This window comes from Colletotrichum costaricense, assembly GCF_030867565.1.
Source record: "Colletotrichum costaricense strain IMI 309622 chromosome Unknown Scaffold_8.1, whole genome shotgun sequence".
NCBI classification, from domain to species: domain Eukaryota; kingdom Fungi; phylum Ascomycota; class Sordariomycetes; order Glomerellales; family Glomerellaceae; genus Colletotrichum; species Colletotrichum costaricense.
Genome location: NW_026848237.1, coordinates 1,347,710 through 1,363,565, shown reverse-complemented (window position 1 = coordinate 1,363,565; position 15,856 = coordinate 1,347,710). Strand labels below are relative to the sequence as shown.

The following is a 15,856-nucleotide window of genomic DNA, read 5'->3' as shown; positions in this document are numbered from 1 at the left end:
GTGCGAAAGGTTTCTACTGTAATCATCTGCATAATATCTGAAGATAAAGATACTCGAAGCCCCTCGACAGAAGCTCCGTAGGAATGGTCTGCGGCAGACGGACGAGACCATTCCAGGCCCGAGGAGCTACCCTTGTGTGGGATGAAATTGCTGCATAATTCTGTGGCAGGCCCAGCCTCCAACCCCCTCCCCCATCCCCATCCCCCCTTTCCTCGAAGACCGATAAATGCCCTGATGCTGAGACCAGATCAAAACGAACTGTCTTACTGGTTCGATGGACCACTCTCCGACTCTGGCTTTGGCCTACGCCATTGGGGTATTGAGCTCTGAGCCCAGATGTCCTCACGCTTCACGTTGTACTTCTCTATAGCCTCTTTAATCGATAGATTGCCGGCTTCGCAATCGGCGGCTGCTAGCTTGATTCGCTTTTGGCGTTCTTCCTTCTTCGCTTGCATATCTCCTGCGGTTCTCGGTTGTGCGAGGTATATTGCGATGGTGGCTTTCCGCATCTTGTATACCTCCTCCGCCTCCTTGAGGGACATCACTCCCTTATCAACATCTGCCGCGGCCGCCTTCGCTCGGCGAACCTGCTCGACTTCGTGTTTCCAAACCTTCAAGGGATGGATTTGTCGCCGTAGGACTTTATGCTTGATCTTGTATTTCTTTGCGGCATCGACGGGCGACATATTCTCAGTCAGGACGGCGGCGATAGCAGCTCCTATGTTGCGAAGTTCCAAGTCGGGGTCATGTGCAAGCTCTCTTCGTCTGAACCAGTCGAGATCTTTGGCTGACAGGCGGTTGCGCTTGTACGCCTTGAAGACCGAGAAACCAGACTTGATGTCTTCAAAAGCCAAAAGTCGACGTCGGTGCAGGTCCTCCGCATCAGGACGTACAGCGAAGGGAGTCAGATAACCCAGCGACACGGTTTCATACTTGGATACAGCCTGGCGAACGGTCAGGGCACCAGATCGAACCTCCTCAACGGCCTTCCAGAATTCCTCGTTCATCTCGCTTGCAGACCTCTTCTGCCGATCCTGTTCGGTCGCCGAGTTATCTAGTCCCGACTGATTCTGTGTAAGTGGAGGACCTCGATTTCGTTTCTGCCAGGCCTTGTGCTTTTGTAGTCTTCGAATCCTCCTCTTCGCGACTGGGCTGAGGTCTTCAGGAATTGAGAGAGTGACCGTATCACGAAATAATGCTTCAATGATGTCCATGATGGCTTTGGCACGTAAGCCATCATCCCACGCTTGACTCCGATGGTGTAGAATCAGCGGGACAAAAAACCTGTCGCCCTTGGTGTCTACAACGGTCAACCCCTCATCCTCAATGCCAGGATGAGGGAAGGCCACCTTGCCTTCGCCATCGAGAAGATGTTTGTTCTGCTCCAGATTCCAAGTATGGTGTCGTGCGAGAAGCGGGAGAGGTCTAGTCAGGCCAAAAAGCGCAAACCTCCACTTCTTCAGTGCACTTAAGACGCTAGACCTCTTCATCCCAGCAAAGGCAGGACACTCTAGACTAGGGTCCGGTTGTTCAGGATCATCGCCATGGTCACTGCCCCCATCGCCGTCTCCATCTTGTGTGTCATCTTCTTGATCGTCGTCGTCGTCGGCTCCGAGAGGCTTGACGACGGTGTACTTGTGAGTGTTTCCCTCGGTATCTGTGAGGTCAAGAACGCCATCGTCGATAACTTTCTCCAGGGCGTCGCGTTGGAAGATGTGTGTGTTGTCGGATGTCTCGAAATCTGTCCTTGGTTTGCATGGAAATGTTGCTGGGAAGAACGGGCACCGCTCACACTTTCACACTGTCAGTACAGGTCTACATTCGGTACAAGTAAGACGGGATGCTGGGCGGTCCTTATCATCAACGTACCGTGAAATGAAATAGCGGCGTTGTGCCCCCTCTTCCGGCGTAGGCGCGTCCATGGGCCGGTCTGAGGACATGGTGAAGATTAAGCCGCTTGGAGTTGCGGAGCTCCGTCGATTGCGAGTCACTGCTCTGGGCAGTTGATGGACTCCGGACATCCATAGCTAGAAAGTAGAATGGTCCGACATAATACGAGAGCGGTGCGGTTAAGTTAAAGGAGAAGATTGGATGCCCTATTTTCCGAGTCATCGAGACTATAAGTAAGCCAAGTGCGCTGGGTCTTGAACCCAATAAGTCGGGCCATGGAAGCTTCGGGTTGACCCCGAAAGCTTCATGTGGCGAGAATTATATCTGGTTGGGCCATATTCAAGGTTATAGGCAAAAGGAATTCCGAGTCCAGTAGGTATTAGTTGTTTCCCGAAGGCTCTGGCCATGTAATGTCCTTTCATGCTACACTTTTTCGAGTATCCATTAGTGCCTTAGTCTACTGTAGTACGAGAGACTCACAAGGATCGAGATCACATTTCGAACGAAGAAAACCATCTCTGATTTAGTCACACTTCAATCGTCATAGGAAACAGGGGTTGAGCAGTATCGTTATAGAAATGGTTCACAAGTAGTATAGTGGTCCTGCTACCTTTGGTGCATCCATATCACGATAGCTCGGTCTCTTCAATCTCTTTACTAAGTAGCTAGAAGACTCAATGCACCAGGTCAAGGAAGAGCCTTGCTGACATGGAAGGTATCCGCCAATACTCATGACCACGACAGATAGAACTGCGGTAAAAGCCGTGGTCAACCTCCCGAGCTGCAGATCAGGTACCATTATACTAGCATTCTTTTGGTATTGCACGACCTTAGTTCCGAGTCCCAGAAGCCCTGACTGTAGGCCGAAACGGGCTCTGTGTAGTTGGCCTGTCAAGGGCTCGAAATCGTTGCGTGTGGGTTAGGTAGCTTAAGCGGGACGTCGGGCCGTTCCATTCCAACGATCTCACCATTTCTAATGTTCCGGCTAGCCACAAGAAGAGCTCTTCTCAGACCAGACACGAGGGCTATACGTACAGTGACGTTACGTGACGTGCCATATGATGTCGGCAACTTCATGTACAGGTGATCCATATCAACCTTGATTGCGAAACCTTGACAGAGGGAGACGGTGGGTTGCGCAGATGTCCAGTCGGTCGGCGAAGAAAGTTCCTGTGATACGAGATTGCCGGGCAGTAGGGCTATGGTGTCTCCCTCACGAAGCACTATGCTCTCAGCTTCCGGGTTCCGGTGATTACCGAGAAGGAATGCACGTAGATATATGCTTGGTTTTTTGGATCCATCTGATTTGAAAATGCGAAGAGAGGGGTGTTGCTTTCGCGACCAATCCTGAAAACATGGGCAATGGCTGTTCTGACCGCACACATAGCAAGGCAGCTGCCCAGAAGTAACATGATCCTTGCTAAGAGATTCTTGATTCCACTCAATCTTGACGATCCTCAGGAGCTCAAGCAGGCGCTGGGGGTCTTCGATAGAAGCTACGCGTTCGGACGCGCCAGCCGCCTCTCTGTCGTATTCGAAACACAGATCTCTACCACCTCGGACGAGATCCGCGAACGCAGAGCCGAACTCTCGTAGAATCGTAGATACCGTGGGGCGAGAAGCGAGCCTTTTGTGTAAACGCTCTATATGGTGTTCACTTGCGTCTCTGAGGGCATTCTTGCTCGGAAGAGCGGCCAGAAAGCCGAGATCGGGGCAACTGAGACGATAGTAAGCCTGACCCCAAGCAAGGTAACGTCGCATCGATTTTCGTCGGCTGTGTCCCTCCGCACTTTTGGATGCGTATGTTATAACCAGCTTGTCGACGGCTTCTTTCGACCGCCTTTGTCGCCCATTATCTTGAGCGTTGTTATGTAAGTGCAGCATGATGAGAGCCATGTGGGATTGGAATGTCGAGAGCTCGGACTTGGCTTTGAATGCTTCGTGCTGCTGGATCAGAATGGAGGAATGGCCGGTCTGGCTCTGCCCGGGGCTCCTGGGGAGGATGAACATCGATAGAGCATCGGCGCTAGAGCACCGCCATGCCTCCAGAATTTTGATACACCTCTGAGCACCATGGCCGTCAAGAACGCCCTCTGCAATCGCGTCGATTTCGAGTGCCCGAGCCTCGATACGTTGGCGCTTGCAGGCTTTCGCGGGTCCCTCCGCGGGTGGGCTGAAGGAGCCCGTACACGGAGACGCTCTCTTTCGTTGCGATGTCGACGCCGCGCCTTGGTCTATTCTCGACTCAGGTTTCTGCCTCCTGGCTGAAAGCTTTTGGCCATGTAGCCTAGCCTGAATATGAGTGTTTCCTCCAGCGGAGGCGCCTTTCTCTCTTGAGAGAGGCGCTGGCGGCGAGATGCCTACATCTAGCGGCCTGAACACGCTTCCGCCGTCTGAACCATTACCTAACAGAGCTTGAGCTTTCTCTGGGTCCAGATGACGTTTGGTAATGCCCGAATCACCGGCACAGCGTGATGAGCAGAACCTGTAGTCAGTCAGAAGTTCTGCTATAGGACTCCAGGCGACGTTGACGGCCTCGGCAATGTTGACTCCTCTATTAATCACTTGGTGATAGGTATCGGGCATTGTGGCAATCAGCTCTCCGGCGTAGCAGTCGACAATGTTATACTTGATATTCCAATGGTCAAGCGTCTCCGACGGGATGATCCTGTTCAGGTGGCGAACGAACTGCGAACAAGACGTCCTAGTGCCCGTGGCGACCCCGCACGCTTTTGCAATGCGTTCCTCCAGTCTCCGGGACGAACCTGGCTCGACTATGAGCCACGCCTTAGGGCCACCCCAACGGACCATGTTAACCGATGCACTGCGCAAGTCCTCGATGTGCATCGTAGTTGTCGTCAGGGGGTCAATGGCGCAATAGAGATACGGCGACGATACCCCGTCGACGTTTTCTCTGAGGATAGCCCGTAGCTGAACTCCGCAGTCTAGGTACCCCGGGTCAAGGCCCTCGAACGCGCTCAAGTTCCCGACGAGATAAGTCTTTTGAGACAAATCAGCCACGGTCTCGCGTCTGAAAGCCGACCCAAAGTCGGTAGAAACGCCAAGGCCGCGACTACCGCCCATGGTTCTGGAGTCCCCTTCTTTTACACGCCCCGTATTATGGTACTCTATCCGGTTCGTGCCGTCTTTGAGTGTTTCGGATCGAGTCGTCGTGTAGGAGTCGATGGGTGCGATGGCGGTGACCGTCATTTCCGTGCGGTCTGGCACCCTATAGTCTGAGACTTTGATTTTGATAAATCCAGACTGCCGTACCGTCTTTTCCTGCGCAAGGAGGCCGAGCGTTCTAGCCGTGCGCTGGCCAAGATCTGCTACGACACAAGGAAACACGGGCGGTTGTGCGACAGAGCCCAAAGGGCCTTTGTCTGCAGTATGGGGCAGAGGAAGGTGTGGCTTCAATGCTACTTCACACAAAGAGTCCGTGTTGTTCTGGGAAAGGCGGTCGCGGACCTCTTTATCTGTAAGGAGAGGGATGGTACGGGATTGTTTTAGGGACGAGCAGTCTTGATCCTCCAAAAGAAGCGGATATTGGTCAGGGCGAGCGCCACGATGAGAGCCCCTGCGGGGGGACACTGAATCTTTCTTAGACTCCCTAGTAGGCAGTGTCTCGCTTGAAAGCGTGCGAGGAGGACCCCCCGTAAAATCGAAGGCGCTCGTTGAATGATTTTGTCGGATGCCATTTTCCCTTCCAACTCTGGTATTGTGCGTCGTCCGCGGGATGGCTCCCACGACCGAGCTGTCGGTGCTGGGGCCATTGGGTATGCCTGACTGTAGGATCTCATCTACTTTCTCTCTTATAGAGAGGAGCACTACAAGACTTGCGTTGGAGATGGTGGGTCCGTAGGGAACTCTACGAAGAGGTCGGGATGCTTCCTGTTGTGTATCGGATGATGCCACCTCAGGTCGAGCTTCGTAGATCAGGAACAGGTCCGTTACTTTGCATAGGGTCTCGGGCATAACGTACTCTGTTGGAAAGTTCTCCAGAGGCCTTCGAGCTCTTCGATGGCGCTCATCTCGTTGTGCTTGTTGCATTTATGTCTTAAGTGAGTGGTTTTGAGGAAGCGTCGGTGAGAATGTCGGGAAGTCTGCGCGCTCTTCTATGGGTAATGATTCATCAAGTCGACTCGCAAGATGTGATGTTTGCCCGGTCTGGCGGTGTTCGCGTTAGCTGAGGTTGGAAAGCGGCATCGCACACCGGACTTGGGGAGAAAATTTTCCCTGACGCATTGACAGTAAGCTCTCGCGCAATAAGAGTTCAATAACCGTCGAAACCCCGTAGGCGCGTTGGCAAACGACGAGATATTCGGCAACCTGCATAGGTCACATCGATCAACCGGCTCAGGAGTGTCCCTCTGTTCTGCTATGAACATGATACCTCCATGCATACGCACGTAACTCTATACCCTTTGTTTGGCATATCACTTGAAGAAAAGCGAGTCCGAATATCCAGCATTAGCTTTGAGTCTGTGGTTACCTAAGATCTCGCGATATCATATCACTGACGTTGGTCGTGAATGGCGCACGAGCCACAACAACCCTGGAGGGAAACTACGCAAGCATCACCGGTAGATTAACAAGCGACACCATCACAGAGGTTCACCCTTGGGATGTCTGCTCATCCTCTAGAATGCTTTCGGCAGAAAAGTGCGGCACATTGTTAAGCTCGTATAATCGACACTGTGTGCTCCATTTATGCGCTAGTCTCAGCTCTATCCTTGTTACATGTTACGTCCTTTCTTAGTCAAGCTAAACGAAACCGTCCTCCTTCCTCGCTGAGTCCAGTAATCGGACCCAGGGAGCCGCCCCTCGGCCTCCTATCCAGCCTGCTGCAGTCAGACTGGTGGAAGAGTCTCCTCGGGACTAGTATGTTCTCGTGCTTTGAAACAACCTCCTTTGAGGTTGAGCGCGGGGACTAATCAGCCCACAGTGATCCACCTGCTGCAGTCAGGCGGGTCACACGGGTCAACAGAATGAGCCTCATGGACCTGAGATGGTGTCATATAGTTGAGAGAAGCTCGGAAACGACCCTTCGAGAATCTGCCCATAGCCCCTGTCGCCTATCTCCAACCTGCTGCAGTCAGGCTGGGGCAAGGGGCGGGAGGCAGGTCTACGACGGTGTAATCCGGCACGGCAAAAACTGTATGCCTTATGAAAGCGATAGAATATGGCAATCCAAGCGATGTACAAGGCCCATCAACTCCCCCAAGACATAATGTATCATTCCCAGGCGTCCCCGGCAGGTACAGTTGTTCAAGAGTAGAGAAGATGGTCCCAATGGCAGGGTATTGATGAGTATTCTTGATAAGTGGGAAGTGGTATTCTTTTTTTGTGTGGTTTCTTGTGTGGTTTCTTGTGTGGTTTCTTGTGTGGTTTCTTGTGTGGTTTCTTGTGTGGTTTCTTGTGTGGTTTCTTGTCTGTCTGGTTCTTTTGTTGTCCCCTTCTCATATAGACGGTGGCCAGGAGAATGTAACTCGCCGAGCTTCTCCTTGCGTGTGATTTTGCGGGCTTTGCTAAGCGGTCACCAGGACCGGAAGTCGCTATTGGCTTCTGTTCTTGTTTTTCTTTGGAGGTGGTGATGGTGATCGGGTTGGTTTTCTGTTTGTACTTCTTTTGGGTAGATAACCTAGGATTGTTCTTTTTTCTTTTGGTCCAGTGTGAGGTCTGTTAGGCCTTTTCGTAGCACTATGTATGTAGACCCAGGCGTCCCCGGGTATACAATGGGTGCTCGAAAGTAATGATTGAGTGTTACGATAGAACATAGCGAAATGCTAGGTATAGACCTATGCTATGTCAAGGCGATGGGAAGATGGATTTAAGCTCGAATAATAACGCCTGTATGTGATTGCTAGTACATTCTGCGTAAGTGTGTAGAACATGCTATGAAAGAATCCGTATATACGGTAAGGGATTAGATAGTTGCTTGCTGAGTCGATCGCTGTTTTAGACTTAGTTAGATAGATAAAGAAAGTTTCCTAGTTTGCTAAAGATTTCGTTATGTCGAGGCTAAAGATAGGTAACGAATCTTCTCTCCTGTTCTTGTAAATAGAATAAGTAGTATCCAAATATAGAAATCGCGGAGTCGTCATGTCGTAGCCTTTATAAACGGCTATACCCGTGGGCATCCCTTTATTGAGCACAACTCCGTTATCTCTTCCCGTATAATAGGCCTTTTCCCGGTCTATTTACAATATTTTATAATGTGGTGGTTTTTTTTCCGGCTTTACAGGCACAAAAGATCGACCTTAACGGGATCACGCTTTCAAGGGAAATCACACGATACAGTACACTTTTTAACTACACAATACGCGCAATGTATCCCAAGCACGCGCTCAACGCAATATAGTGATTTCGATACGAAAACCGCCATTCAATTCGGGATGGGCAAGCTGCCCTCTTCGGCGGCGGCGCCGGCCGGAAAGGTCGACGGCAGAGGTCGGCCGTAATGGTTGGCCGCAATGGTCGGCCGCAATGGTCGGAGGCGGCCCTCAACCGCAGAGGTTCTGAACTTTGATGGCGACGTAGAGGTTTCCGGAGAAAGGGCAAAATGGGCCAATATCTGCTGCTCAGAGCTCGCAAAGATTCTTTCCATCCTCATCGCTTCCAACATCGCCCAAAGCTGCTCTCCATTCAAACCAAACAAATCCACCAAACAAATCCACCAAACAAATCCACCAAACAAACCCATCAATACACAAACCACCACTCTACCAAAGATGCCCGTCGACAAGTCTGCCCCTCTCGGGCTGGGCGCCCTCGGCCAGCTCGACGCTGTGGCCATCGTGGCCAACGTGGGCACGCCCAAGAAGTGGCGAAGTACCTTCCGGCGGTGCGGAATTCGGCTGGGCGACATCACAGGCGCCGTGGACAGCCGGGCCGGTACGGATGCCAGGATCCGGCACATCGACGCCGGCCTGGCCATAATGGCCACGATGGACGGGCCGGAGGTGTACAGGGGTCAGGGCGATAAGCCGGCGCCTCAGACGGCTCCTACGGGACCCCCCGGGTAACGATAATACCTATATAAAAGAACAGATTATGCTGGACCTGGCTGCCCACGCGGGCTGGCACCAGGAGGTCCTGTGCGCGTTGGAGTGGGTGAAGCTCGCCCTGTAGGCGGCTGGAACTTGGGAGGACTTCACGCGGCGGAAGGTTGGGAGCTGTTGATGAAAGGGAGACAATGGTCGAGTCGGTTGATTTTGGTTAGTAGTTAGGTATGGAGCGCATTATACCCAGTTTTCCCCAATACGTAATACACGGTACGGCCCCGGCGGATTGCTCCGTCGGGGGGATATTTTATAATATTACCCTTCTTTTTAAAGTAATATCTAGGTTACGGGACTTAATAATATCCGTGATTCTAAAAAATGTAGATTATTAGTCAAGGGCTATATCTAAGTACTATAAATAATATTTAGTATATTACCTAAATTAAATAATAAGAAATCGCAAAAGATAATAACCGAAGCCAATATCTTAGGGAACAAGCCTCATGTACAGAACACACAGTGAACATATCGAACCACACAAGTAATCTTCAAGGACCTTAATTTAAGGTACAATTGAAGTTATGGACGTGGACTTTACCGAGAGGGGACCCGCCAAGGTAGATAGATCAGATAAACAGGGTCTGGAATGCTTATATATATGAGATAGCATTACCATCATCTCTTTTACAACTCTCTATTGGTCCACAAGCTGGAATTGAACTGAAGTGCTTGGGTTGCCATCCCGAACACCGCGGCAGTCCAGAAGGTTGGGCGATAACCAACTAGACTACTTCTGTGCAATTGAAGCCTATGGAGAGATTGTTGACGATGAAATCGTCAGAATGGTATATAGAGGCAGGTAGCGGTCACGATGTGGCAAGTTGGACGTCAATCTATATCTGTGTGGGTGTGGCAGCAGTCCAGAGATCGTAGGCAAACTTACCCCGCACGGCAACCACGAACGGGCAATTAAGAAGGAAAGAGACGCTGGGTCGTAATTGGCAATTTGGCAATTAGAAGGGCAAGAGACACGCGGTCGTAATCAGCAATGTGCAATTACGACTAGGGGCGGCTGCCGTAGATTCGGAGCCTCGCATCAGTCATCATTCTGACTAAGCTTGGCTTCGGAAGTTTCGCTCAAGGGCCCAGTCCCAATCCTGTAGCGTCCAACGTATCTTGCCAGGCGTTATCCTACCCCTCATCTCTAAGTGATCTCTAAGTATCAAAGCACGACTTTCTGAAGCCCACATGTAATCTTCTGAGACTCAAGTTACACAGCATGATAGAAGGGACTATGTTAAAAAGATGTCGATCTGCCGAATCCATTCTTGTATTATGCTAATGACTGGAGCCACCCCCACCCTACCTCTAATGCTAAAAATGTGAACCACCCACGAAGCCTTGAAAGTACGATTGCTTAACACTAGTCCATTCCTATGCCACCATGTAACCTAGCCAAGCATCTCTACACAACGAGAGTACCTGGCCCAACGAAAGCTTCGCTTACAATGAGAGATCTATCACCCGAAACCCCTCCGCTAACCACCTTCCTGTGAGACCCCCCTCTTAGTCCTGCCGGCCCTGTATATCGCACTCAACCTCTCAGCGAGTCCCGATATTTCAGGAACTCGACTGATGACGTAGAAAGCATGTGCATGGCATCCACCATACCCGTCAGCGCTACCTTGGCTTGTTCCTGCGCAGCCGTCAATCTCTGAACCTGAATGTCGTAGTCGGTCAGGGCTGGATCTCCCGGTTGATGCTGCTGCTGCTGCTGCATCTGGCCACTTGAGAATGGCGCTTTAGCAAGTGCTTGCTGTAGATTGGGATAGTGAGGCTTCGGGGCGTGAACCTGTCCACTGCCGATGTGAGGAGACTGAGGAGGCCAGGCGCCCTGCGGCTGTGAAAACGTGGCTTGTTGAGGGGCTGATGCCGGCGCCGGTTGTCCTTGGCCCTGGTGGACTGGGGTAGAGGATGGCACGCCAGGGTTATCGCGATTCCATGCCTTGTAGCTCTCCCAGTTGTCGCCTTGTAGCGCTTTGTTCTGAATCAGTGGCATCGGGATGTTGCCTGGCGTGGGCGGTAGCTCGTATGTACCAACGTCGGACAGATCTGTGGTCACATGCATCGGCGGATGGCCTACGGGATATGCTCCTGGAGCCTTCGGGGTTAAGGTATGTCTAGAGGCAGTGCTGGCTTCGTCGGCATTATAGTGAATGTTGCAGAAGGTGTGGAAGTCGTCTTGCAATCCGACCTCGCATTCGGCGCCGATCGCGTGGGCGAGCAAGTAACTAAAATAACTAGCTTTCGACGCGAACGAGGAAGATGGAAGAGCAGGGGCCATTTCGATAGAGGTTAACGACTAGAAGGACTAGAGACTAAAGCTGTGGTACTAAGGGGGCTTGGGTGATCTGGGAAAGGTGTCTACAAGTGGTACTGGAGCAGTGGCGTTAGCCCGATCATATACTCTTCTACTCACCCTTGAGAAAGCGTAATCGTCGAACTATGATCGTCCTAATCGAGTTACATTTCCGCTTTTGCGGCAAAAGTCCTCATTCCTTCACGTTAGGAAGTACCGTGGTTCTTTCGGCACACGGGAACTCGCGCCGCAAATAATGTCTGATAGTTGGACCATGTTACCAATTACTTTTAGACTCTGCGTCGAAAAGGAAATGCTTATACTACTGCGGCTGAGAGCTTTCGATGACCTGGATCATTTCTTTCACACTGCTGTCGTAGCAAAAGACGTCCAGAAGGAACATTCTTCATTCATCCTAGGAGGATCACGCTACATTCGATGGTTTACGTAGTAGGAGTCACAGATTTTTAAACCTGCGTCGGTCCGTAGTTCGCTAACCTTTCGAACCCTGTATTTGATACGAGACGTGACGAGACAATCCGCTGCAGCTTTAAACAACTTTTAGCTGAAGCTCTGCGGGCTTGACGAAATCACTTAGCCGAGACTCTGTGCCGATCGGCAAGCGCGGTAAAAGCGCAGCTCCGTCCCTCTCATAATCTGGCAGAAGCGAAACCCAGTGATACTATAGAGACTCAAAGCCACAAAGCCGTTCCTTCCATGGTCCAAGCACGATGACGTGGTAGAGGTGGCGTAGGTGAGTTGTGTACCGCCTCGCGGCTTCACTCCTCAGGGTGAAGGGGTACTTGCATCACTTGCCGGAAATTGTTTGGCTCTGCGCACATTACCCCTTCTCTCGATGTCTTACTCAGAGGATCTAATACCCGACGAGCGCAATGTGCTGCATCTTATTTCGCATGTTCCGTATATTATGAACAGCTCACCGTCTACTTCGATTGCTGAGCTCTTCAGTTACACCTTCCTATAGCGGCAACCTCTCCCTGTCATTTCACAGACCCAACATACTGCCTCATACCCTGTGTGTTCCGTGCCTAGTACGTTGAGTTGTTGTGCTCTTGACCGGCCACATTGGTTGCTGATCTCGAAAGCTGCAAATCCATACAGAAGCAATATCCTGCTCTAGGCGCGACTTCTCATCTTACAGTTTCTACTCCGCGAGGTCGTCTGAAGATGATGCAGAGCTCACGAGAGCCGACCGTGGCCGCGGGCGGCGATCCAAAAGTAAGCAGATTTCCTTCTGGTCGGTTTCCGTTTTGCTATTAAGCTGGCGGACTCGATGATATCCCCCTTCAGGCCAGCTTGAACCTCTAGGTCTCAGTCCTCCAACTAACGTTCCGAGTAATAGGATCGATCTTCATACGTCTTCCGCGGCCGCACAATCGGCGAGTTGGTCGGTGGAGCGCCTAATTGCAAAGTACAGTGGTCCGCTTCTGACAAAATCCTCGTCCATGGGTTTTTGGCGTACTATCGTGTTACCGCCGAGACGCTGAAAGAGCTGAAGAACGCACCCTCAGACGAGAAGACTCGGATTCGTACCGTCGAGAAGTACTCAAACCACCAAGGCGCGAACAAGTATCCGAAGAGTGCGGATTTGCATGTGCTCGCAATCCGTATGAACATCGACCTTGCGACTCTTACCGACGAGGAATGGCGCGCGATCCGAACGAAGATGTTGTCGAGCTTGACCTACTACCTCCAGAAGTTCAAGAAGGAGAAGCCGCTCCCAACTGTTTACGATAAGAAGATCAACAAGTCGGTGGTCGAATGGCCCGAGAACATTCGTAACGATATGATCTTGGGCTGGTATGTCGCACGAGATCCCGGCGGCTGTTCCACTAGCATCGCCAAGCATCGCCCCGTCGACCCGCCGAGCTCAATTGCAAAGAGCTCCGTTGCCGGACATCTGCGATCGACTATGAGGGCGGTGCCGAAACTTCAGCACCCACGTCACAATGGTCAATGGGAGCCATCCGGTTGGAGCTCTTCGTCTAACGCGTCATCGGACTCCTCGCCGGCCACCTCGCCGGCCACTTCGCCGGATCGGTGCCACTTCTCTTATCGAGACCAGAAGTTTCTCGCATTGACCTCGGCCGAAACTAACTACCGACCCGCCGTTCACTCTACCGGAGGACCGGTACCGGATATCCAACGCCTCATCGATGCTTTGCACCAGCAGACGGACAGACTCGTTGGCAGGCTTCTCGAAGAAATCAACGCCTTATTGGTTTCGGTACAGGGTCGGTCCCGCGCCGAAAGTGATCGCAAGCGTCTCTACGTTGAACACGTTAGAAAGGCAAGGGAACAGGCACGCCAGGACCGGATGGAGTGCGTATCACGCATTAAGGCGCAGTTGGAGGTGCTGGGCCTCGATGACGCAGAGAAGGGGATCTGGGCATGGCTGTACCACGACGCATTCGACGAGGCACTGATGAACTTTATCCTCTACATGTAGGCTGACCTGGAGTCGGTTCCTGGGCAGCGAGGGGAAGACTATGTTAGAACGGTGGAACGGTAGATGCGTGCTTACATATAGAAGGAGTTGGGGTTGGCGTTTCTCTAATCTTATCCATCAATGTTCTCGTCTACCTCGCTGTCTCCCTCTTTCTATCCCGATTATACGCATATAAATATGCTAAGAGAACGTCTGTTGTAGCGTACTCCGGAACTCTTGAGCCTTTGTCTTTAGCGTCATCTCCACGTCGATCGCGTCGCTGTCTTTCTCCTTTTCAAGACCACCCTGACCCTCGACTCTTTTCTGGAGGTCCTCTAGGCTCACTGACAGCGCCACGGTGCTCCGCTTCCAGTCTGCCAGGCTGGTCCTTCTCCTCTCAAACCTTTCCATTTCCAACACCGATATCCGACATTGGCTCGAAGCCATGGCGCGCCAGAGCTCCAAGTGGAGCGTTGCCCTTCCGACATTCTCATAATCGACACTTTTCCCGGCGATGCCGTCCTGGCCCAGTGCCTTCAGGTCATCGTAGCGATGTTCTCCGATCGACGCCGCTTCCTGGAAAACTCTTTCCAGTGCGCATACCGACATAACAAGGTCTTGGCGCAGCTGGCTGGTGTTAACATACTTTGTGATCTCGTCCCCAACGCCCTTGACACCTTTCAGGATATTAATAAACCGCTTAGCCCTTCTTGCGACGGCTTTCTGGGTCACTGTCGGGCTATCCCAAAGCAGAGTCTCTGGCAGCGCAACGATTGCCCGAAACCTGTCAGCCCAGCTTAGATCTGCCATCTTATCTGCAGGGTTCTGATCGATAAGGTAGAGTAGTACCGAAGAAGCCTGGTAAGATTCTTGTAAAATCTTCTGTGTCTTGTCATGGAAGGCATTGCTCTCATACTGGATTGCGGCAACGATGTCCTGGATGTGAATATCAACCGCGAAGGTCTGTCCTACGTCTGTGGACTTTAGATTACTACCACTGATGAGTATCTCGTGCCCCGTCCTCTCAGCTAGTGATGCTAGATCATTTGACCCTAGGAGGGCCTTTCTCAAACACTCCAGGGAAAAGCTGCTGCTCTTATCGCTCCCGGATTGTCGTAGGATAGAGGAAAGATTGCGAGCCCCCATCCACAGGTCATCGTGATAGGTCGACAACGATCCTAGAACCAGATCGTATTCCTTTTTGTCGAAAATTTGTGCGTTACCTGCGAGCCATTGTGGCAATAGACTGTTCAGTGGGCTTAGTGAGAGGTAACTGCCCAGATGTGTGATGCTGGACCGTGCCGTTGCGGTAGCTGTCGCAGTCGCGAGAAACACCGCCGATAGTCCCATCACTGCGGCGGCGATATAGAGCCAAGTGCACGGCGGCACTACTCTGAATAGCAGGCGCAAGAGCTCGAGAGGCATCCCCAGAATTCTGCGTATCTGGGCCCAATTCCGCAATACCCAAGCCAAGAAAGCATCAAAACTGCCGCCCGTCGCTTGACTTTCATTCTTGACATCTGTCGGCCTGGATGTCCTCCGTGTGTCTTTGTATGAGGCCTGCCATCTCCGGAAACCGGGATTATAGTTCGAAAACATAGGCCTAAAGGAGTTCTCCGACTTTTCGTTCCGCCGTCTCGCTCTTCGTGTAGCTCTTTCGAGCCAATCCTCGCCCTGTGGCATGGCGACTGCTTTGCTTGCTGGGGTCTCCGCGTTCCTATGGCTTAGCCGGTACTTGGGCAATGTGCGATGGAGGGCAGAGGATGTATCGGAATTTATGCCACTGGTCATGCCCTCCGGGCTCTCTGTATATAGCTCGAGTGACAGTCTCGGCCTGTCTCAATCTCGGTCGAAGGTCGGGTCCACGATGACCCTTGGGTCTTGTCTCATCAATCGGTTTCAACAGCGGGACATTACGAAACACGATTGATTATCGCCCAGCTGTACAAAGGTCGTGCGACGGTTCTATGGAATGACAATGCTTCTCCATGCGCCTCGGTATAGCGGCGGGCTGTTCCCATGGTCGGGCCTCGCTGTCGCATAGACTTGTGGCTTTATGGACCAGCTATGGCTTCTTTTAGGATGGTCGGGACGAAGGCCTCTTTTTCTAGAATCATCGTATCTGATTATGATCCGAGGTCTGGCCTATGTGAT

General features: G+C 51.8%; 7 protein-coding genes across 7 annotated transcripts; 2 read left to right on the top strand and 5 right to left on the bottom strand.

The window, feature by feature from the left end:
* Window positions 1-263: 263 nt before the first annotated feature.
* CCOS01_08486 (uncharacterized protein) lies at window positions 264-1,940 on the bottom strand (the record flags this gene model as incomplete). Its single annotated transcript, XM_060456647.1, has 2 exons — window positions 264-1,746; window positions 1,870-1,940. The coding sequence occupies 2 exons, from the start codon at window positions 1,938-1,940 to the stop codon at window positions 264-266; spliced, it is 1,554 nt and encodes a 517-aa protein (XP_060312921.1).
* An 841-nt stretch (window positions 1,941-2,781) lies between these two features.
* CCOS01_08485 (set-domain histone methyltransferase-8) lies at window positions 2,782-5,940 on the bottom strand (the record flags this gene model as incomplete). Its single annotated transcript, XM_060456646.1, has 1 exon — window positions 2,782-5,940. The coding sequence occupies one exon, from the start codon at window positions 5,938-5,940 to the stop codon at window positions 2,782-2,784; it is 3,159 nt and encodes a 1,052-aa protein (XP_060312920.1).
* Window positions 5,941-8,275: 2,335 nt separating this feature from the next.
* On the bottom strand, window positions 8,276-8,503 carry CCOS01_08484 (uncharacterized protein; the record flags this gene model as incomplete). The annotated part of the gene is made up of 1 exon (XM_060456645.1): window positions 8,276-8,503. One exon carries the CDS (start codon window positions 8,501-8,503, stop codon window positions 8,276-8,278), a length of 228 nt encoding a protein of 75 aa, XP_060312919.1.
* Window positions 8,504-8,621: 118 nt separating this feature from the next.
* CCOS01_08483 (uncharacterized protein) lies at window positions 8,622-8,915 on the top strand (the record flags this gene model as incomplete). Its single annotated transcript, XM_060456644.1, has 1 exon — window positions 8,622-8,915. The coding sequence occupies one exon, from the start codon at window positions 8,622-8,624 to the stop codon at window positions 8,913-8,915; it is 294 nt and encodes a 97-aa protein (XP_060312918.1).
* A 1,573-nt stretch (window positions 8,916-10,488) lies between these two features.
* Window positions 10,489-11,238, bottom strand: CCOS01_08482 (uncharacterized protein; the record flags this gene model as incomplete). Its single annotated transcript, XM_060456643.1, has 1 exon — window positions 10,489-11,238. The coding sequence occupies one exon, from the start codon at window positions 11,236-11,238 to the stop codon at window positions 10,489-10,491; it is 750 nt and encodes a 249-aa protein (XP_060312917.1).
* Window positions 11,239-12,441: 1,203 nt separating this feature from the next.
* On the top strand, window positions 12,442-13,723 carry CCOS01_08481 (uncharacterized protein; the record flags this gene model as incomplete). Its single annotated transcript, XM_060456642.1, has 2 exons — window positions 12,442-12,492; window positions 12,617-13,723. 2 exons carry the CDS (start codon window positions 12,442-12,444, stop codon window positions 13,721-13,723), a joined length of 1,158 nt encoding a protein of 385 aa, XP_060312916.1.
* Window positions 13,724-13,903: 180 nt separating this feature from the next.
* CCOS01_08480 (uncharacterized protein) lies at window positions 13,904-15,385 on the bottom strand (the record flags this gene model as incomplete). Its single annotated transcript, XM_060456641.1, has 1 exon — window positions 13,904-15,385. The coding sequence occupies one exon, from the start codon at window positions 15,383-15,385 to the stop codon at window positions 13,904-13,906; it is 1,482 nt and encodes a 493-aa protein (XP_060312915.1).
* Window positions 15,386-15,856: the final 471 nt, after the last annotated feature.